At 40.4% G+C, this 23,260-nt stretch overlaps 2 protein-coding genes across 5 annotated transcripts; both read right to left on the bottom strand.

Annotated features, from left to right (window-relative positions):
* Positions 1–773: 773 nt before the first annotated feature.
* Positions 774–4,514, bottom strand: LOC116251403 (receptor protein kinase-like protein ZAR1). Its single transcript, XM_031625655.2, has 2 exons — positions 2,444–4,514; positions 774–1,836 (listed from the first exon to the last, which is right to left on the bottom strand). The coding sequence occupies exons 1-2, from the start codon at positions 3,948–3,950 to the stop codon at positions 1,163–1,165; spliced, it is 2,181 nt and encodes a 726-aa protein (XP_031481515.1). The 5' UTR covers positions 3,951–4,514; the 3' UTR covers positions 774–1,162.
* A 10,526-nt stretch (positions 4,515–15,040) lies between these two features.
* LOC116249777 (OVARIAN TUMOR DOMAIN-containing deubiquitinating enzyme 4-like) lies at positions 15,041–22,525 on the bottom strand. 4 transcript variants are annotated; one of them, XM_050076502.1, is made up of 7 exons: positions 22,285–22,513; positions 22,037–22,156; positions 20,810–20,931; positions 19,567–19,607; positions 16,568–16,666; positions 16,315–16,479; positions 15,041–15,443 (listed from the first exon to the last, which is right to left on the bottom strand). In XM_050076502.1, the coding sequence occupies exons 2-7, from the start codon at positions 22,050–22,052 to the stop codon at positions 15,428–15,430; spliced, it is 459 nt and encodes a 152-aa protein (XP_049932459.1). In that variant the 5' UTR covers positions 22,053–22,156; positions 22,285–22,513; the 3' UTR covers positions 15,041–15,427. The 4 variants fall into 4 exon arrangements, with proteins under 4 accessions (XP_049932459.1, XP_031478897.1, XP_031478898.1 ...); XM_031623037.2 differs by lacking the exon at positions 22,037–22,156 and having other exon boundaries at positions 22,285–22,514; XM_031623038.2 differs by lacking the exon at positions 22,285–22,513 and having other exon boundaries at positions 22,037–22,259.
* Positions 22,526–23,260: the final 735 nt, after the last annotated feature.

Genomic DNA, 23,260 nt, shown 5'->3' with positions numbered 1-23,260 from the left:
ACTGCTCGCCCAAATTGTCCAATTAATCAATCATAAGTATTATATTTGCTTGAACATATTTATGTACAACTAATAAAGATAAATTTGAATGAGAATTCCTCTATTTTAACCCTGTTCTTCAATTGATCGATCCGTACTTGCCGTTTAAATAGAGTTTAGCAAAGTTTTATTCTTGGTGTGTCATCTCTACTATTTTAAGACTCTTTTAATAAAATTTATAATTTTAAAAGTGCTTCCTCCAAAAACTGCATCATTATTCTTGGTGTGAGCTATAATTTTGAATAATAATGGATGAACGTACCTTTTGTATATGCCAACTTTTTAATACATACATACATACAGGGACATTCTTGAACAAGAGAAATTTTAATATCCAAACAAATACAAAAGCCACTAGTAAAAATACTGGGAGGACTAATGGGTTATGTAAAATACAGAAAAAACCTTTGAAAGAGTGAAACAAATACCATTCAAACTAATATCCTTTACATGTTTTTGTTCATTCGAATATGAAAATTCTTAACAAATACTTCATCTTTTACCAATGAAGAAAAAGCCGAGACCAAATGGAATCTAAAATCTGCACTTCTTAAATCTACTGTTTGATAAACCTCAGATTTACTCTGCAAATCCAACCTCAGATCTGAGTCAATGGCAGAGCTGCCCTTTTTATACTGATCTCATCTGACATTTCATGTGAAATTTACTGAGCCCGATCATTTAAGGGACAGGATCACGCCAAAATTTAAATTGAGCAAACGAACACAAATAAATAATACATGTACGCCAGTAATCGACATAGTGGCTTTAATAAAATAAAATGAGACATTAGAAGGAAAGAAACAAAAATTGTTTTTTCTGTGCATATGTGTAGATCGTCCGACACAGCTTAAATCGGTGGATTCCTAACTCAACCTGACCTTCTTGCCGGGTCCACGCCGCTGGTGCCCTGCCCTCTTCAACCCCTGTTTGGCTTCAGCAAAACCAGACCAAGATCACGAACTCCATGGAGCTTTACATGAGATAGCATCCGAAATACACGAACTTCATGAACCTGGTCACTGTTGACATCAAGAAGCCAAACGCATGGCAAGGTCGTGAGCTATCCCTTCAAAATCACGATTCAAAGCCCAAAAATAAATGAATCTTTCTGGTTTCATCTTTATTTTGGAGGAGGCGAAGTATCAATCTTGTCAAGCGACTCCACCACGGTCTTCATCTTGGGTCGTGCTTCCGGATCTGGATTTGTGCAAGCGAGTCCGATATGGAAAACGGACATGATCTCTTTCTTGGCGTGGACCTCCGGTAGCAGAACCGGGTCCAGGATCTCGGTCAAGGGCACCTCCTCGTTGAACGCCTTCCTAACCCAATCCACCAGATCCATATCCAGAGTAGCGAGTAGAGATACCGGGGACCGCCCCGTTACCAGCTCCAGCAACACGACTCCGAAGGAGAACGCGTCCCATTTTTGGGTCGGTTTGGACCCGTGGATCTGAGCGTCCGGTGCCCGGTAGCAGTTAGAAAAGGACTTGGAGTTCTTGACCGGGTCCATTGCCCGGGCCGGCCTCGTTATGGGAAGGGCAGAACCGATGAGACCGGTAGCAGATCCAGAACTTGCTTCGGATCCAGCAAGGGCGATCAGGCGACTGAGTCCGAAGTCTGAGATGCAAGGATTGAAATTGGAGTCCAGGAGAATGTTTGATGGCTTGATGTCACCATGGATATACTTTCTCGGGCTGCATTCATGGATATGAGCCAGACCGCTAGCGGTTCCCTTCGCAATCTTGAGCCTCACGGACCACGGCAAGTTCGCCGACGAGTGGCCGGATCTTCCACCTGCAGATGACCCTTCTCAGTTCACAGTTCAGGTGCCAATCAACAAAAAAGATGAATTTCCAGGTCAGAAGTAGAAACCCTTATCAGATTATTGGATCTTGATTGGGTGGAAGAAGGATCCAGATTCTTCCCTGGGTGTGTTTGTTTCACTATGAATCTGAGACCTGTGGTGATTTGAAATATGCTGATTTAAGGTCGTACTCATCTAACATTAAGTCTGCAGTATTTTACATGTAAGGTGAACTTTGAAATCCTCTAAACTAAGAATCTTCCAAAACATACCGTAGTCTCGGATCTAGACCCAACCTATATATGGCTAAGAGTACATTGTTGATTTAAACTATTCATTTTAGGCCATGTTTCTGCCCAAACTGATTGGGTAGATGGCTAATGAGATTGGATATTGATCTCACATGGAGATCAAATCTGACTCGGGTCCAGATCCACAAATGAACGGGGGATTACTGGGCCCTAAGAATGAAATCCAGTTATTGTCCGTTGGATTGTAGATCCCGTATCTGGAAACGGGTCTTTGTAGGATCCGATCCAGAAAGGGCGGCGTAAGACGCTAACGGTTAAACTAAGGGACTGTTACTTAGCAGTTTACCGTGGAGAGCGGCGGCCAGGTTCCCGTTGGATATGAAGTCGGAGACGATGAGCTTCTCTTCCGGCGCCCAGTAGTAAGCCCGCACGCGCACGATGTTCCGGTGCCGGACTCGGCTGATGGCCTTCACCTCCGAAGCGAATTCCCGACGGCGTTGCGTCGCTCCCTCGCCGCCGAGCCGTCGGACTACCACCGGCATGCCGTTGCTCAGCACCACCTTGTAGACGATGCCCATCCCTCCCTTGCCCAGAACGTAGGCGGAGGCCCTAAGCAGCTCGTCCAGTTCGAATTCGAATCCTTCGTCTACCGCCACCAATTCCCCTTCCCCGCCACCGCCACCGCCACCGCCACCATTTTCGTCGTTGCCAACGCCGCCGCCGCAAGCGTCTCCCTTCTCGGCGGCCTCACCGGAGAGAATGCAGCACCATCCCTTCTTCCCCAGCCTATCCTTCCCCTTGCAGCTGCACCTCCTCCTTCCTTCTTTCTTCCTCCAGTATAGGACCGCCACCAGCACGCCGATTGCCGCCACGGCGACCGCATCGCCTACTGATATGCCGATGACCGCAGCTGAGTTCAGACCCTTCCCCTTCCCCCTGTTCTCCGGAACCCGACCACCGGTCGGCGACGCGATTGCAGGATTTTTGCAGGCTCGACGGAGGGGGAAACCGCACAGCGTGGGGTTGCCGAGGAATGAAGTTGGACCCTGGTTGGATAGGGATCCATCAAGCGGGATAGGCCCGGTGAGTTGGTTGCTGCGCAAGTCGAGACTGACGCTAATGGGGAGGCGGCCCAGGGATGGCGGAATGTGGCCGGAGAAGGCGTTGAAGGAGAGGTTGAGAGTCCCGGTGAGGGCGGACAGGTTGCCAATGCCTGGAGGCAGGGAGCCGTTGAGGGAGTTAGAAGAGAGGTCGAACTGGACGAGCGACTTCAGGGAGCCGATTCCGGTGGGGAGCGGACCGGAGAGACGATTTCCAGCGAGGAGAAGGCGCTGTAGCTGGCTGCACGACGGGAGATCCGGTGGTAAGGGGCCAGAGAGGGAATTAAAAGAGAGATCAAGGTTCTGGAGGCGGGGAAGCCGGAGGCATATTCCGGCGGGAATAGAGCCGGAGAGGAGGTTCCCTGCGAGGAAGAGACTGTGGAGAGCAGTGGCGTTTAGGAGGGCAGGGGGAATTGGACCCGTAAGGCGGTTGCCATGGAGGTTGAGGCGACGGAGGTAGAGGAGCGCACCGAGCTCGGAGGGTAGGTAGCCGGAGAGGTTGCGCAAGGGGACGGATACAGCGACGACGCGTGGTGTATTAGACGAGAAGACTGCGCATGAGACTCCGGACCAGCGGCATGGGTCGGCGTCGGAGTCATTCCAGTCGGGTAAGGGGTCGGGAACAGAGGGGGAGGTGAAGGCCGCCTTGAGGGACAACAGGGAGAGGCCATCGGGCGTCAGGCTGAGGGTGGTGGTGGCGGTGGCGCAGAGAAGGAAGAGAAGGAGGAAATGCAGACGGAGAAAGGGAGGCATCTGGGGTTGTATACCTCTTCCTTCTTCTTCTTCTTCTTCTTCTTGGTGGGTCGTCTCCTTTCTTCTTGATAGATACTCCCTCTCTCTGCTGTTGGTCAATTAGACATTAAAAGTTTCAGAGGTGGAAAGGAAATGAGGCAGAGGCCCAGAGTGAAGTTCTGGTGGCTGCCATATATATGAGTGGGGGAGAGAGGTCCCCCTCCGGGATGATGATGGCGGTGGAAATGGTGGCGGTGGTGGTGTTTCCGGTGGCGGTAGGAGGGCTGGGGTCCCAGACTTGCAGACCAAGGGAGTAAGAGGGAAGCATCGGCATCTTCAATGATTACGCGGGGAGAGATATAGACGGAGATTTTTCTTCTTTTAATTGCTCCTCCTCTTAATTATTTACCTTCTCAGTATCGACTCCTTTTAACCTTTTCCAATTTTTTACGGAATGCTGGGGACTGTAAGAAGATGGTGTTAATTGATGAGATGATGGCGATGGTGATGAGGACGGAGGGAGAGAGGGAATGACTGCATTTTCATTTCTGCAGCAAAGGGCGAAAAAGGGAAAGGACGCTGTGTCGCTGTTTAGTTATTATCTCCCCATCTTGTTATTTTGTGCAACGTCTCCAATCGCACTCTTATTTTGAAAGCTCGTCTGACAAAAAGATGTAGGCTGGATTTGCATGTTTAAAATTATAATAATCTTTTTAGTAATAATATATATATATATATATATATATATATATATATATAGAGAGAGAGAGAGAGAGAGAGAGAGAGAGAGAGTTGATACGCTTGACCTTATGGGCGGTGTTCAAAATTCTGGATTTGGATGGAAGTGCAATGTATTAGTCTATAAAAAATTTTGTACGTACACAGACATAACAGCGGGACATGGAGATTAGATGCATATAGTTAATGGTTTCTCAAGTTATTTTTTGAAACCTTAACAGGGTGTTTGATTACTTTAGATTTAAGATCCATGGAGCTGACATGGGTCTGTTGTTGGCAGAAAGCCATGGTTCATCAAACAAAGGACCTAAGGTCCATACTTTCAAATCCTTATTTTGCTTTCTTTATATTGAGAAAAAATCAGATTCAAGGTTAGAGGAAAGGAAAAGGTCTGACTTTAAGTCCATGGTTCTTAAATCTTAAGAATTTTAAATTGCGAGCAATCAAGCGCCTTCAAAACTACAAAGGCATTTTGTTGGGATAAGAAGGGCAACTGCCCACACAAACCATAGTGGCTCTCCTTGTGGAGTGAATGCTAGGTAACATACACACACAAAGCACCAAAGCAGCCCCGAACCATGACAAGAAAAGTAACATACTTGAATGAGGGGATTAAACACTCACTAAGATGCACTTGTTTCCTTGAATTCCTCTTTAATGTTGTTGCTAGATCGCACTTCACATGGATCCATGTCTATTTTCTCCAATCTAAGATCACAAAAAATCTTTGGGAAAGCAATTTGGAATTTGGAAAGAAAAAGAACAGAAAACTTGTTGTGTTTGGACAAATCGGATCATTAATCATGTCGCCTTAAAGAACATCGGCCCAGTGCATTAAGTTCGCTATCATTGAATGCCTACACCAAAAGGTGAAAGATTTTGGTGGAATAATTGGACCCATTATTTTTGCCTGCTTTTGTGAGACAAAAAAAGAGTTCGAATTATATCTCCTTTTTTATCAAACAAAACTTAGATCGCTTTCTGAATATTAACCAAACAAAGTGAACAATCACGACTGAGCTGACTGGCAAATCAATTCGTATATAATCAACTTGGGAAAAAGATCAAACAGAAGAAAGGCAATAAATCTGCAGAGACCAAAGAGTTTAATGCGTTTATTCTTTAAGAGGAAACCCCCGGTGAGATCTGACCACCGTGGCAGACATTGCAAGTTGAAATTGAGCAGTGGGTGAAGAAGGAATGTCTGGGGATCATCATGGAAGATGAGAAAAAAGTTTGGTGAGGAAATGAAAGACAGTGGGGTCATGGTTTTTGGCCTCCGGTGGCTTAACGGTCCGATTTAATGCGGTAGATGTGGAGGTACCTGCAGAGACGATGGCCCATTTGGAGGTCACAGCGCAGAAGATGAGTGAGAGCGAGCAGTGCTGCCAGTCATGGCGTGTCTCTTCTTCTTGTTGCTGATGCTGCCGCTCGGTCGCCTCATCATTCATCCTCATCCTGCTCAAAGTACACGCGTGGTGATCCATGGCGCTTAGCCTGAAAAACATAAATGTGTTGTGGCAATGGATTTGCTTAGAAAGAGAAAGAGAGTCTCCAAGGGAGTTGGTGCAGTGGCTTGGATCCATCATGCATTGATAGGCCGCAGGCAAGCCAAGGAGGAGTCTGCATCGGCCCTGGCCCGATTTCAATTTTTTTTTTAAGTTTATATGTAAATTTTAGAAAATTTTGTTTTATATAAAAATTTTGAAAAATGATATTTTGGTCGGTGTCAAAATTTAGAAAATTTAATTCGGTCCACTTCATGAAAAAATTCTAACTCCGCCCTAGCGGCCCGTCTCTAGTTTAAGTGTCAATCGCATCGACCCTCCTGTGCGGTAAAAGAGTGTCACTAGTGCATAAGTTGAAGTCTATTGAAGGAGGTACCCCAACACTAGAGACTAGAGAGTAGGAGGAAGTGGAGGTTTCGGCTCTTTTGTAGAGAGCAGTGAGATGAAATACTTGTCTTGCTTACCCAGGGAGAGAGGAAGATCATGGATTTTGGCATCCACAGGTTGTGTCCAACTAGTGTGCTTTTTATGTGAAACTTTCTCACCAACCTAAGTAGACAAATTGATTTGGAGTGACATAAACTTTGAGTTTGGAGAAGTAATCAAAATTTGGATCACGGGATGAGTAAATCAGATTTTATATGGATTTTGAAGCTCATCATGGTCTGTCTCTGCTCATAAGACATAATTTAGGGCCGAACTATATTTTTTTAAATTTTTATAGTGGTCAAATATACTTTTTAAAATTTTTTACAAGGGTCAAAGTGAAATTTTTAAGAAATTATAACGACACTCGTGTACCAAACTTTGATGAGAATCGTTTGGCCAGTTGATCCTAAGGAGATTAGATTGCGAAGATTAAGTTGTTAATATAAAATCCAAGCTGTTTTTCAAGAATCTAAAATACCCTTCAAAGAGAGAGAGAGAGAGAGAAACAAGGAAATAAATTTCCCTAAATAAAACCCCTTTGTCATCTCAGGGCTCAGACTCTTGATAATATTTTTATAACTCTTAAATTTTTGATAAGATTTAAACCAATCTAAAACTGTGCCTTAGATCATTACAAAATTAAATCTATGCATCTGGTTGAATTATTGGTTTTTTTTTTTCGTTTTTCAGGCCTATAAATTTAGAGTTTTATTAGGATTTCAAAGCATCTGCAGGCAGCCCATAAGTAGTGAAAGCGCTAACTCATGTGCTATATATATATATATATATATATATATACCAAGACATGACCTGGCGTTCAACGTTGAAGGTTGGATCTATTCGTTTATCAGTCCAATTCCAATTATCGTACCAGCATGCTCGATTGTTGTCATGACTTTGCTCTTCTTCCACAAAATCTATCTTGTGCTCTTTCTTTTCTCTTTCTCTCCCTTTTTTGAATGTCAGATTAGGAGTGCCATTGTGGAGGCTAAGTGAACCAGTTCTTGTTCTCTCTCTCTTTCTTTCTCAAGCTCGTAATACCATGTGTTTGCTGAATTTCTCTTGATTTCATAGGCTGCATTTAATATCTTCCAGTTTCTGATTGAAGGTCACTTGGGATTTGTGCTGCTGTGGTGTCCACTCTTTTTTTTTCCGCAAAGACCATGGATCCATGGTTTAGTGGATTTCAGATCAGCGGTTGAATCCAAAAACCTTTGATCTATGATCTGACTGGAAGGTGACCCAGGTAAATCCATGGATCTGAGGTCCATGCGGTTGCAATTCACCTTGGATCTTACATCCAATGTGATCAAATACAACCACAAGACATATTTGATCCCATCCAATGTTGGATTCTAGAATGATATGAAATCCAAACTTTGTAGAACACACCATCTAAGTAAATAATGAATTTGGGCACCATGGAATTCAGCTCCATATTGTTAAATAGCGACAGCAGGAGGAGTATTTTATCTTACTGGGCGGCTGAGAGCGGAAGAAAGCCTTGAATAACAATCAATATGGTAGAGCTTAAATGGCCAACATGACGCAACAATGTAGAAACAAGGAAAACCAAATTACATTGTATGGAAGCGCAAGAATAATGTTATCTAAGTAAGAGATTCTGCGCCATATATGATGATCATTATGAGACTACATTATCAATAGCAACTGGTCCCTCGATCATGTGAATCAGAAATCTACTTTTAGATCGGCAGCTAATCCTGGTTCAAATCTAGTTTCATGGAGCTTTAAAAAATATCAACTGGTCCCTCGATCTTATAATATATACATATATATAAAATAGCTAGTCGTGATTTTTTTAATCATGCATGCACATGATGTCGGCCAAATCAGGTCCCAGGGATTTGGCAGGCCAACATCCTTTGCATTCATGACACAACTAATTTTCCAGGTACCTCGAGCTACTCTTTCTATCCTTACTCACATTAAATTTGCAACATTAAGCGTTGGCAAGAAATATATATAAAGAGTTGACTCAAACCGTGGTTGTCAGGAACTCTAAACTTACTCGACATATATAAGTGTGTGTGTGTGTGAAGGACTACCTGCCCTATAAAGGATGTCGGCCAATCAGGTCCCATAAATATTGTGGCCAAAATGGCCGTTTGAGTAAGAACAAACTATATATATATATTAATTAATGTACATAAGAGGGGCGAGAGGGAGTTGGCACAACAGAAGAGTGAAGGTTAGTAGGTGGCTAGTGTATATTTAAACATCGTCTTTTACAACCCAATAAAATATCTTTTGATTCTAACAAAAGATCCACCACCACCATCCTCATTGTCTGCTGTCGATATCATAAGAACGATATGGTTGCAGCACTTCAAAGCCACCATTTATGAGCAGCAATTGACAAACCAACAACCACACCCACAGCAGCACCAAGAAAACAGTCACCATCTTAATTGGAAGTAACTCGGGGCACTGCATCCAAAAGAAGGAAGAAGCTTTCAACTGGTGTTGCCATGGATTTGAAGTAAAGGAATTGCGATGGTGGTGGTGGTGGTCCTAAAGCTGAAGGCCTGCAAAACTTGGTCAATTGATCCATTAACATATTTATATACACAGTGGGTTTCCTTTGTGGGGTCAGCAGAGAAATTATGAGCATTCCATCTTCTCACCCACCTTTTCTTCTTCCCACATGCACGCGAATGCGCATAAACTTGTTTGGAACGAGGCCTTCTCTCTTTATCACTCGCGACACCAGGAGAAGAAAAAACGAGGACGAGGAAGAAGAAGAAGCAGAAGATAGAAGGATTTTTTTTTTTTTACGTGGTTTGTTGACAAATATCAAGAGTACAAGAAAATAACTGCCTCCCTCTTAAACATGGGTATTAGGGCAAATTAACCAAATTACGTGAAAGCTCTTATCACATTTTCATGGAAGTTAGGTTGCATTGAAAAGGTGTGTGTTTTGGGAGATCAAACTGAGGATCTTATCAGCATGGATTTTAAATTCATGGTTCTGCCCATGAATTTTAAATCTGCAATGAAACAAACACAACCTTAAGGACAACTTATCAAGTATAGATCAGGTTTCACACCCCAACAACACTAACATAGAAAAGTAAAACTGTATTCTCCTACAAGTTATTTCTTGGGGCATTCTGTAGTTTTTAATTATGATCTCAAAGAATTTCAGATCCATCAATGAAACAAACACAACCTTAAGAACAACTTATTAAGTATAGATAAGGTTTCACACCCCAACAACACTAGCAGAGAAAAGTAAAACTGTATTCTCCTACAAGTTATTTCTTGGGGCATTCTGTAGCTTTTATTTATGATCTCAAAGAATTTCAGATCCATCAATGAAACAAACACAACCTTAAGAACAACTTATTAAGTATAGATCAGGTTTCACACCCCAACAACACTCTGTATTCTCCTACAAGTTATTTCTTGGGGTGTTCTGTATTCTTTAATTATGATCTCAACAAATTTCAGATTCGCAATGAAACAAACACAACCTTGAGGAAATCTTATTAAGTATAGATCAGTTCACACCCCCAACAACACCAACATAGAAAATTAAAACTGTATTCTCCTACAAGTCTTGGGGCATTCTGTATTTTTTTTTTTTAATCATGATCTCCTGTTCTTACTGTTTGATACTCGTTGCTTCAGACTAGAGCAAAAGGTTGAACTGCAGGCTTCTTCAATGGCGGCAATTCGCTCTTCTGTTGCGTTCTGTAATGTAATTTTCACAGTGGAGAAATATGGTCTTCTAGAAAACTTTGAAAAAGGCACTTTCGGCCCTTGGCTGGTCCAGTAGTCCAAACAACTCGGTGGTATTATTAATTTACTGTCATGCATTGGCGTAGTCAGAAAGTTTTTTTGGAGGAACACTAATTCACATATTTTTATACTTGAAGAAACACTTACATATATAACTAAGTAAATATTAGAATACCTTAATGTAAAAATAAAGGAAAATTAGAGGGCTGGTGTGGGCAACTGCCCACACCAATCTTTATGTGGCTCTGCCACTACTGTCGTGTGGGCAAGGAGAACAGAAGAAAAGCCTTGGTCTGGGTTATATCAAGGGATGGCCAACCTAAAAAACCAACTCAGACAATGTCAGATACATAGAGTATATATAGCGGGATGGTCCGAAGCGCATTAATATCATATGTTGACATGAACTCCATTCACGTAGCCCCACCGAATTGAACGCTAATTAGAATCGGGATGAAATCACCTAATCTCATAGAGCTCATTTCAGGAAGACTTCGAGTCAATGTAGATAGATGCATGTATGCCCTTTCATGTTTTAAACTGAGTTTTTTCTGGGTATAATTTTTGGCAAGCTTGAAAAAATGAAAAAAAAATCTTAAAAGTTATAAAAAAATAAAATAAATGAGAAATTAATGAGACAACAACAGCGGATATGCCACAAATAAAAATTAGAAAATGAAACCAAACAGTTTGGCATTCAAAAAAAATGACAAATGCCCAAAATGAAAAAACCCAAAAATAGCGGTTTCTCAAAAAAAAAAAGTGTTTTTTGTTGCTTTATTGGACTAACTTGTTTTTCCCGGTTTAAACTTGTTGGGAAAAAAAATACGTTTTTGCGACTATAATATATGGATCCATGGTGTCACTAAAAGTGGTTGTTGCTTGGTTAGCGGGCAACCACAAGAAATAACTTTGGGCACGATTCAAAAGCAAAAAATATTAATGATTCGCTAACTACTCACAGGAGTCTGCTTAACATCACACGTTGGATTGCTTGATATAGTTTGCACGCAACTATAGAATAGAGAAAAAGCGATCCCTGGGAGTAAAGCAACAGAAGAAAGTGTAGACTTCAATTATTATCTTGTTATCCGGCAGGAACTTGATGAGTGGAGCACAGTCAACATTGCCTTAGCTACGGTGAGTAAAAGGAACTGGAAGTGTCCATTCATGAAACTCACTGGCCTTTTTACCGTTTCCCAGCTTATTTATTCATCTACACAGGTAACTGCTTTTACCCTTTTTAAAACCACAAGAAAAGAAGCTTCACACTGTGAAAACAGTACAACTCTTTTGTATTTGTCCGTCTGACGCCGCCTGCCTCCACTGACCTGGTTTTTATTTGGTTCATGAGGTTTTATTCATATTGAACATGGTGAGAGATTTGAATGACATATAAAAGAGACTGTTAAATGGTTGGTTGTCATAGTTTCTAACTTTTTGGGATTGAAACTAAAATTGTCAGGAGGTGGATTGGGATCTGTCGAACCAACGACCTAAGATAGGTTTAGAAGTGGGTCGAGTTTTTTCAATGGCATCTGAGCACGGTTCAACACTCAGACCTAGAGTCTCACATGCAAGGACTTGTGTACCTTAAGAGGGCGTAAATTGTAACACCCCATTTTGAGATGTTTAGTTCCTTATTGAAGATATTGGGAGATATTGTCAATGGCTTGTAAGGGAGTTGTAAATTGTCATACTGCTTTTCGGGTTGGAACTAAAACTGCAAGGGGGAGGGTTGGGATTTGTCGGACCAAGAGCCTGAGCTCGGGTCATTTCACTATTCTAGGATCTAAGATATTCTTTGGTTCTTCATCAGAATTGCCTAGAAATTTTTTGCTGTTTATTTTAGATCATTTCTTTATTACTCAATAATTTTCTCTCTACGGTAGACTTGTTTGTCCTTGTTAATTTATTAATGTTGCCTAATTGCTAGATCTTTAACTGAATTGGTCGAGATCTTCTTCACACTCGTATCTCCATTGTTCTTACAGTTAACTAAACACTTTAGCATTCCCCTGTAAGCGAATCATAATCAATTGAAGCTTCTCTTAAAATTATGCAACCTTAAGGGGTTATTTGAGAGTAGTAACTTCTTGTTACTGTCCTAAGAAATGGAGAGATTCATGGTCACAATGTTTCATAAATTTGACTCATTTTTTTTTTTCGATTCATGAAACAGTAACAACCAATTACTATTATCAAAGAGCCCCTAAGGCAATTCATTTTGTGTTTGGCATGATTCATTATGCTCAGTTTGGCTGGTGCATAAATTGATCACAAGCCTTATTCACGCATCTTAGTTTATGTCAAGATTGATGAATGTGAAATATTATAATGCTCCTATCCACTTGGCTAATGAGATTTTCATCCTCGTATATATGCAGGCTGCATGTCTAGACAAGATTGCATTGGGAATTCGAAGGGATCGGTCATTTTGTTTCCCTTTCATGAATATATCTTCTTTCGGATAAAATGAGACCTTGTTGAGTTCGGGACTTTAATTTCCAACAAGTAATACAGTTAGCCCAAACTTTGGTGGAAATTTTTTTACAGAATTCTGTATGAGATCTCTCAAACATTGTTATTAAAAATCTAAATTAAATTGGACATGATCTTGGCTAGCTCGGCATCCAAAACAGGCACAAGGTGCTAATAATGTAAACGAGGTCCAAGAATATACTATTTTTGTAGAGGACTTCCAATATTGATTCTGCTATTGTTACCCAGTCCTGCTGGAATTTGGCTTCACAATAGAAACAACTTGGCTTTGAAAACATGATGAAATATAATAGTTATAAGCATAATAGGTCCTTTGAATTCAAATTTCATCCACACATCTTGTGATCACAATGTGAATTCTAGTAGGATTTTTTTAGATGAAGCATGAGTCGAATGACAGTGGGCACTGGAAGACAGTTCAACAATGGGGTTGGTTCATTCGGTGCGGGCTCATCTTACTGAGATGAAGGTTCAAGGGCTTGGTTTTCCATGTGAATTTGGATGGACAATGGAGGCTCAAGTGGTTCTTTGGAGAAGGCACATAGGGAAGGTAAGAAGGTGCATAAAAGTTTGATGTACATGGTAATGGCGCATAGTTCTTGCAGAATCTATAGAGTTAATGTTTCTGCTGTCCTTAAAGCAGCTCAAAACTATTTTACTTCAAGGCGTGTTGAATTGAAATTTGTAGGGAATTTGAACTAAAATAGATGGAGAAAAGAGCAATTGATTTGAAAAATCAAAATAAAGGTATAGAGAACTAAATTAAAGCGTGAATATCCAAAATAAGTATCTGAATATATATATATATATATATATATATATATATATTCCTCCCGCCATCCAAAGTTTCATCCAATCACCACCTCTTCATGCATTGCATCGGGCGGACATGATTAAAGATACCGCCTGATGCATGTGTGAGGATGGACGATTTCTTCATCCAAATCCGAAGGGAGAAATCCGCGAAGCATATACATATGTGTGTGTGAGAGAGAGAGAATTGTGGGCCTTTTTGACAAAATTATGTTACATGAATATGCAGTGACTTTGGTAGAGAATTCATGTCCCGATAACTACCGTGATGCCTCAAGGGGCATAGCGTAGCTGATCGAGCTAGGGGCCTGTATTAAAGCAGGTCTCTAGTTCGATTCCCGTGGGCGCTATGTTCCTGTGTCTTAAGGCGGTAGGACGCGGCATCCAAGTTGAAGGGTGCACCGCTGCTATTGCTGACACCGACGCAGCTCAGGACCCCGGAGGCAGGGGGAATGGGGGGGCCTTCGGGCCTTGCTTGGGCGGTGGGGGTTCGGGCCTTGCTTGGGCGGTGGGGGTTAACACCTCTCGCTCACCCCCCCAACTACCGTGATGAATATGGTTGCCGTTCTGAATCCAAAATACGTTCCAGCCACTTACTTTAGAACGTTCCGCTTACTTTAGAACGTTCGACATGAGTGCATTGATACATATCATGCATCACTAGTTGTTGCGGAAAGTTGTGGAAAGACCAAGATGGTAGTTATCAATAAATTGACTAAACAAGTAAATAAAAATAAAAAACTTTGCTAATCAACTCAAAGCTAAATTTTGATTTGCTATAAGGTAAGTAACGTTTTGGGTTTCGTTGAATATATCTTCTTTAGTGCAAGCAGGCCGCTCTTGGGTCCAATTGGAGAAAGATTGATAAGCTACTGTAGGTAATATGTTGGGTCAATAAAATGAATATTTCATCTTAGGTCTGCTTTTGGTGCCTGTAGTAAACCGCAGCTATTGTCTACTTTTATCAATAACCCCTTTTGCAGCAGTTAACACCCGGAACAGCCCCTATAATAAAAGATACCGATTATGGAGGAATTTACATGTTAAAACTGCTGCAGATCCAGAGACACGTGACAATGCCCACATGAAAGCCAGTAGAAATTAAAAGAGGTCTCTTTATGCGTGAAATTATGTTTGGTTTGAACTAAAAAGAGATGCCAAGAGAAAAACGAGCTTAAATGGGTTTTTGTATGTAGTTTTATAAATGCTGGTTATTCTTTGATTTATGTGAATATGGTATATTAATTTGATGAAGAAGATCGTGAACTTACTTGCATTGTTTAGTCATGCAACCCTCGCATACTTATGTGTCTATCCTTCTTAAGTGGTAAAGACGACACCTGCAAATGGAGGCTGTTGGACCGGAATCTTTAGGCGGCCTTCTTTTGCTGAAGTATTGAAGAGGCAAACAAAGTTCCTCCATTTATGGCAAGAGAAGTCTGGACTAACGAGAATGAATGTAGGAACGTTTATGGAGGTCGAGGCAAATAAACTCAGGGTAACTACAGAAACAGAAGCCACCAATTTCTTCGTGACTCTCCTTAGGGACCTTTCTTCACGAAGAGGAGATAGCTACCAAACTTTTCCGCAGGGCACCTTGAAGCAGTCCCCACTTGTTTTGTAAGTGAATGCGAAGAACAGGACTCCGTGCAAACTTCAATCATGGAATTAAACGAAAACAATTAACTTGTGTACCATAAAACCAGTCCTTTATTTGTTATATCATGATTTTTCACTTGTCCTTCATCTCTTTCTGAACCTGTCAAAGAACCAAGAGAAAGCTAATGTAAGATCATGACGCAATCATTAACAATGGAAAAGTTGAATGTTAAGCAAGGCTGGGAAATCAGTGATTCAGTTTGCCAACACATAAAAAATAAATAAATAAAAGAAAAAGCAGAGTGGGAACCAGAAACTCCTATCACCCCTACAAATGAACTAGCAATAGCAAAAAACAGCAGAAAATCGTAAAAGACTGGTACTAGGTAGAGAATTTGGTGCACTTGGTAATAGAATGAATAATCAGCCTGGGCCTGGGCTTAAAATTTATGGCCCTTGAAGTCCAAGCACTTTTCATCAAAGATCTTTATTGGCTTGCAGGCAAGGGCAACTCATTAAGAGCATGACAGCCTTTACGGGGACGTCCAACTGAAGAACAGATCACCATGTTCACAGAACAAAGGATTCTGTTGCAATTATGTCAGCTTGGTAAAAATTTGGAAAAATCATTTGTGTTTCTTTTACCCAAGTTGTAACGCGTGTCAAATGCCCCTAAGTGAAGGTATGGAAGGGAATGCAACTCATGGTTGCTATTCCCTTGACTTGAACACCTCTTAAGTCTTAACAAGGGCATGACAGACCATCTCGTATTATTGTATAACTGGTATGACCTAAGCTCCTGGCGGACTGCTAGGACGAAATTTTACTCCTCTGGCATTCAAGGCTTAAGATATATAGGAGTCATGACTTGGAAGAAAACATCAGAATACTGAACCATGAGCAAGAAAGTGGACCATTGTCATTTCTCACATTCCAGTGCACCACTTCCTCTCAGAAACTTAGTAAATTAGCAACAAAAAGCTTATTCTTTAGCTCATTTTCAAATTGCTAAAGAACCATAATTAACTTACCACTTGGATTGTGCTCCATTAGGTGAGACCTGCAATGCATCGTAATGTCCATAACCATGATAAAGAACTCGAATTGGATTTTGTCTCCCATACTCTTGACCATATTCTGATATAACTATGAGGCTCTCTGAACTTTTCTCACGCATATAAACTGTAATTGGCACTCTGGTGAACTCCACGAAAACAACAACAAACATATCATTAGCATAGAAGGAACTAATGAAGACTTTAAAAGTAAATTACAATCACTCACTTGAGTACATGAGTAGCCATGAGGAGTTCTGGTTCTCCTCCCCAAGTGTGAGGTTTTCGAATGTGCTTGATGTATGAATCGAAATCACACTCTAGAAACCTGATGAGGAAGAAAAGAACAAAAAAATGATCACTTCAGTTGAATGATAATCAAGAGTATGATAACTAACAAAAGACATAATTCCAGATGAACTTAACAACCTACTTCAGTTGCACAACATTAATTTACAGGAAATCAGCCAACGCAGGACATATAGTAGTTGCAGGTTTGCGAAGTTAAACTTTGCCATGGTTGCATATAGGCCACATCTACCCAACAATTCTAAGCAGCATATGGTGCCTCGTACTTCATTTCATGAATAATATCAGGAATTACTCATGCTAGGGAGTTACGTTTTTGTATACCCATCATTACTGAGACTATAGGACTACAGGTCCACAAACCTACATGTATCTGTGGATGATGAAGGACTCAACAAAATGAATCAAACAAACTTTCCTGTTCACAGACCACGTCCAGTATGTGCACTTTCTTGTACATCCTCTTTTGGAAAGAATATAACTCAAAGAGTGACACTGCAAGGCAACTTAATATCTGTTGGTTTGAGTCCTATTACAGTGTACCAACCACTCAGAACTGCACGCCCAATTTTAGGGTCTCTCGAGTAAATTTTGCCTTGGTAGCATATAGGCCACATCTCCAGAACAACTCTAACCAACATGCAGTGCCTCATACTTCACTTCATGAATAATATCAGAACTATTCACGCTATATGCATTAGTCTGAGATAAAACTAGAGGACGACAACTCCACAAGCGTAGGTAGTGGATGATGAAGGGCTCAACAAAATATTGAACTAAACAAACTTCCCATTCACAGGCCTTCTCCTCTATGTGCACTTACCTATACATATTCTTTTGGAAAGAAATAGCTAAAAGAGTCAGGATGCAAGGTAAGTTAGAATATCTGTTGGTTTGAGTCCTAATACAGTGCAACAACCTCCCAAAATCACATGCCTAATTATGCTTATATTAAAGGCTTTGGGGTAAGCTTCTCCTTGGTTGCAAATAGGCCTCATCTACCTATAATTCTAACCAGCATGTAGAACATTGTATTTCTTTTTATGAATATCAAAGATGTAAAACTACTCACGCTATGTAGAAATGATTTTGTATATCCATCATTTCTGAGATAAACCTAGAGGACCACAACCCTAGGCATATCTGTGGATGATGAAGGGCACATCATAATTCCCCGCGGCATCAACCCTCTATGCTGCAAAAGGAAGGCCACTGACGTGCAAGTTGAAACACAGCAAAGGCGGCACCCCAAGGCACTGAAAATAAACCCTGTACCCTAGGGGGATGAGGGATTGATTGGGTGGAGGGTTTGGCCTGAAACCCTATTCACCCGGAAGGGCACAGCATAATATTGAACCAAAAACGAAGTTCCCTATTAACAGTCCTCTATGTGCACTTACTTTTACATACTTTTGGAAAGAATATTGCTCAAAGAGTTGCACCACAAGGTAGCTCAGAATATCTGTTGGTTTCAGAGTCCAATTACAGTGCAACAACCTTTCAGAATACATGCCTAATTATGCTTGTACTAGGCTTTCTGTAGGAAGGTCTGGAGAGCCATAGTCACATTTTGCTTCCATTTATGGAACAACTGAAACTGAGGCAGGATACTGACAAAAAATTACAAAGTTACACAAGTTCAGATAACTTAGATGCCATAAAGCTTCCACTTTTCCAAAACAAGCATAGTTTCAAAAACCTTTTTCCAATTGAATACCTCTATGGCTCTATGATTTCCCATTTTCAAAATATACTTTCCCACTTAAGAAAACTGTGTTTGATGTCATCACGTGTACAATCAAATAATAAGCAGCTTACCATTAAGGTGCACTTAGACCCTAATTAGGTTACTAGCCTTTACGGCTTTACCATGTTCAACTACTTGGGAAACCTAATAAGGTGCATAGATGCACAGTCATAGTTATAAATATAATTGTTGAGTTTTTATCAGTGAGGTTGTTCTACAGTATTAACCAAAAATACATTGTTCTCATGAAAATCTGATGAACTCAAAAAAATAGAAAAAGAAAGAAAACTTATGAAAGTATGAGTTATTTACTGATTTTCTTAGAAAAACGTAGGTATTAGTCAAAATAGTAATCAAAATGTCAAACAAAACTGAAAAGTCTAAAATATACTAAAATGTTTACTGAAAACAGCAAAGTTGTGATATTGACAATATTTTCAAAATATCACACAGATTCCATTGTGGATTATTTTCTGGCCACAGCCACACCATAACGATGTTTTGAAAATAGCACTGATATTTGTGACTGTCTGCACAATGAAGCTTAAATATGCAGCTAAATCACATGAATATTCGATCCTGGGTGATGTGCCAGTGTCGATATAGCAACTTAGGGACACAGATACTTATAGGTACTAGGTACTTCATGTTTCAGAGCTGGACCAGATCCAGATCCAAACCATTCTTTTTTAAGGCTTTCATTTTTCTATCTTTAAGCACAATGGATTATGGATGAACTTATAAAACTATTTTCTTGATATATATATATATATATATATATATATATATTTTGTTTATGCATACCTTGCTGTACCCCCATACCCACATTTTTCTTTTATCATTGCCATGTCCAAATCCATGGATTTTAAAGTAAAATCTCAGCTACCTTACATTTTCAGACACGCATATCAAGATTTCTCATGTAAAAGGACCACCCTTTTGGCCTTCAAAAGACATTAAGCATGAACATAAGAATATAACACCATTACCAGCATGAACATAAGAATATAACACCATTACCTACAAATAGTGAAGCACGATGAACAAATGAAATTATGAAACCATCATTTACAGCGGAAGTTCAGTTTGCAAACACACACACAGAAAAGTAAGTGTGCACGTGTGTGTGTGTGTGTGTATGTGTGTGTGTGAGAGAGAGAGAGAGAGAGCACCATTCTGTGTCTGCACGCCTCTTAACAAATTCATCTGCAACCTATCATAATTCAAGAGAAAAAGAGTTACAGAATCACAAGAGCTACTAACTAGAATAGGAAAAGATTAAAATATGTGAAAACAAAGCCTGAAATAACCAAAATAAATATGAGATCTGGCATGTGCTCCTAGTCCACTGGCCCAGCTTTATGCAGCTGAAAAATAAAAAAACTAAATGCATTGATAGTTGGCAAGCTGGTTTTACATGCAGCCTTTCCTTTTAAAAAAGGACAAAATCCCCCAGCATCCTCTGGTTTTCCAGTGCAAAATGCCCTTATTTTCTACCTTAGTTTTGCCTAGGTCCTAGACTGTAAAAGCAGCGTACAAAGCTCTATTAGCACATACATAATGAATTAAAGTGCATACAATGGCTATTATCATGATATTGATATCATTGAAATGGCATCTTAGGCATTGTTAAGATAAGTCACGTGGATACTGGTACAGGTATGGGAATGGCGATATGGGCATGGACACAACCATTTTAAAAATTGTGAACTTGGGGATACGGCAAGGTATATATGCATATATGTGTGCAAAATTCCTTAAAAAATATGCAGACTTCTACAATCAATATGGAAAACATAACAAAAAATATGAAAAATTCCAAAATTCCAAAAAAAATACAAAATTCCACCAAAAAAAACCTGCAAAAAACAAGACTGCTTTGTGCATCGTGTCAGTGTGTCAACATGGGCACTGCAGCCTTCCAGCCATGTCTCTGTTACTTAGCGGCTAACTATTTGAATCAGTAACAGTTATCTACATATTTACCACGATACAAAATTCTTGAACTAACAAGGTTGAGTTAGATGCCTTCCAATGCATTCCAAATTGTAGTTAACCATCTCATCCAACAGGATCTCTGGGACAAGTATGTAAGATATTCTGATTCTAGAACTTCATTAATTTATAGAAGATCGTCAAAAAGTAAGATGAGGTTTAGCACAAGAGTCAAGGAAACTAATGGACGAAAAGAGGTCCTAAAAATAGACAAGCAAAATAACGTTCTACGTGTATGGTTGTGAATTTTCCTATGAAAATTTTCAAACACTTGGTCATGCATTTCAAGTAATTTTTGACAAAAGATGCAGTCACTAAGACAACACAAAAGCAGCATTAAGCTGCAGAACCCCAAAACAGGATGATAAACATCAGCAGTTACAAGCACACAATATATCATGATGATCTTTAGTAGCACACTTTTGCACGGAGTTCATCTGCCAATGCCTTTTCGTGGCTTTCGCTCGGGGAAGGCTTTCCTAATCTCAAGCATGCACCATGAACAACAGATCTAAACAAGCATCTACCATCCCCAGGAATACCTGTAAAAAAAGAGGACCATGCAAGTCAAAGCGTGAACCTTAATTGATGCTTCCAGAAGGCAAGTGGTACAATCAATGAAAAGCACCATGACTTTGCTGGATGTATTAGCACAGTAAGCAAACAAACCTAGAAGTTCAGACAAAATTAAGGACACAATTTCTGAGGGGTTACTGAGCTGTAAAATGCAGTATGTTCAATGCATTACTTTATCGCCAAAAGTTATAATATTTCCATTTTTTAGTTCTTTCTTGCTACATTTTTGAAAAATTAACCATATAGTGAGATTTAGGATTTCAGAGAAACCCTTCAAACCAGAAATGCAGAAAGGTGCAGCTACAAATGGTAATAATGCTCATTGTCCAGAATATTTACAATAAGATATAAACATATTAATCATAGACTCACTACGAGATCAACAATCACAAAAACAAGAGGTGATATTTTCAATGAAAAATGGCAAAATATTTAGATATTAGTACTGACTAGATTAGCAAAAAGATGGCCAAAATCTACAGCATAATCACTACAACATCTCAACTCTACAGGGAACTGGGAAGCTTTAGGGAAAAGCATGATTGTTCTTGTCAAAAATGATGATTATTACGATGAAAATTAAGATGGTACGCTGGGAAACATCAGAAGAACCTAAAGATTGATTTCAATGGGCTTATTAAGAACTATTCAACAGGCAAGGGGACATCACGTGGTTCAATTAGAGACCAAAATATATATGCTTCTTATGTGACCTTCGAATTGGTTGAAGATAGAACTCTCGAAGAAAGACCTTATAGTTTCCTATCCCTGAGGACCAGGATTAAGTTCAGAGCAAAATATTCTCCACAGTTTTCCATCAGAAGAAGCTAAAAGGGAAGGACAAAGAGAGCATAACATGACGAACAAAATTTTTCACATCTTTCTGGCATATGCATCGGCTGAAGGTTGGACCACCATTTCTAGGCAAGCTACACGACACCAATTTTTATCATAACAGGATGATGAATTCAGTCTCCTCAGTTTGTCAATAACACCACATCTCTATAAAATGCAAGGAGGACAATATTTAATCAAAAAGAAAAGAAAAAACAGAACCAGCAAACAACTAACCCGGCTCTTCAGCCATTCACGCCCCAGATTCAAGTACAGAAAAAGCAAAATAGAAGGGGAGAAAAAATGTCAACAGCTGCATGAAGGCCAACAACCTGAAGGTGGCTGGTCGCTCAATTTCTAGAGTTCCAAGAAAAGAACAACCAACTCCATGAGCAAGGAATGACCAAGGCAAGTAATTTGCTTCAAACTAAAGCAACACCTAAACAAGGACTAGGAGAAAGGAAAAGGGTTGTCCAGCAACATACAAACGGTTGCAAGTCGAGGAAGATTGTCATCAAGCGAACCGTCCGTCAGAGACATGAACACAAAGGAGAGGGAGAGACGCGAATAAAAATCGATGCCAATTAAATGGCATTCCCAATTTTCGAACCACTAAATATAAAAAATAGTTGCTTTGTTACCAATATGGAGAGAAAAAAAAAAGGAAAAAAGAAATCAACATCTGTCAATGTCCACGGGCAGAAAAGCACAAGTGTCCATTTGGAATCTGCTAAGATGAAAAGGCATGCCTAGGAAAAAAGGGGGGCATCATATTCCTTATGGTGCTCTTCCGTGGGGAATCTAAAAGAGTCGTGTGCCCTTCAAAAGAAGATGATGGATCAAATTCCCACTTTTAGAAGAGGAGGAGACTGCGGCAAGAACCAAGACGATGCGCATTAATTCCCCAGATTTTAGAGAATCATTTGCCAGCCTCTTTGGAATGAAAGAAGAATATGTTGGAGGAACCACGACCCTCTCGTCTTACCCGCGGCAGAATCATTTGAAAATAAGGAACCGAGCGACACCCGCCTTGCGAAGGAGCAAGTTCGAAAGGAGACTGTTGGCTGAAGCACGACCACTCGGGAAAACGCTTCTTCTCGACGTACAAACTTTTTAGATGTTCGGTCGCGTCATTCTTTTGGATTTTCCGCCGGATCTTACTGAAAATCCTTCACGCATAGACAATCTTTCGGAGAAAAGCTAAGCCTCCCCTCAAGGAAGCAACCTCTGATTGGGCATGTTTTTAAGGCAAACTAGCAGAGTTTCAAGGGTGGCTACGTGACGAAGGCCTTATGAATCGAAAGGAGGGCATGCATGAATCCAGCTACGGAGATGCTACGCAACTTGTATAGTCGTCTAACCTGGTAGAGAAGTTGGACAAAAGAAAAATAGCTCCGCCTCGTATCAGCCAGTATGCATGTGGCTTTCCCATTCATTCTATAGCGAGCTACCCATGAATTC

Source organism: Nymphaea colorata, chromosome 3, assembly GCF_008831285.2.
Source record: "Nymphaea colorata isolate Beijing-Zhang1983 chromosome 3, ASM883128v2, whole genome shotgun sequence".
NCBI classification, from domain to species: domain Eukaryota; kingdom Viridiplantae; phylum Streptophyta; class Magnoliopsida; order Nymphaeales; family Nymphaeaceae; genus Nymphaea; species Nymphaea colorata.
Note: the sequence above shows the minus strand (reverse complement) of the source record. Positions and strands in the feature narration are given on the sequence as shown.

Excerpts from the sequence above, each read along its gene's own strand:
- LOC116251403 (XM_031625655.2), bottom strand. The coding sequence starts at position 3,950 with ATGCCTCCCTTTCTCCGTCTGCATTTCCTCCTTCTCTTCCTTCTCTGC. Across the intron at positions 1,837-2,443 it reads CCTGGCCGCCGCTCTCCACG|GTGGAAGATCCGGCCACTCG; the intron begins GTAAACTGCTAA and ends GGTCATCTGCAG.
- LOC116249777 (XM_031623037.2), bottom strand. The coding sequence starts at position 22,339 with ATGTCTCTGACGGACGGTTCGCTTGATGACAATCTTCCTCGACTTGCA. Across the intron at positions 19,608-20,809 it reads CAGATGAACTCCGTGCAAAA|GTTGCAGATGAATTTGTTAA; the intron begins GTGTGCTACTAA and ends GAATTATGATAG. Across the intron at positions 16,480-16,567 it reads ATGGCTACTCATGTACTCAA|AGTGCCAATTACAGTTTATA; the intron begins GTGAGTGATTGT and ends GGAGTTCACCAG.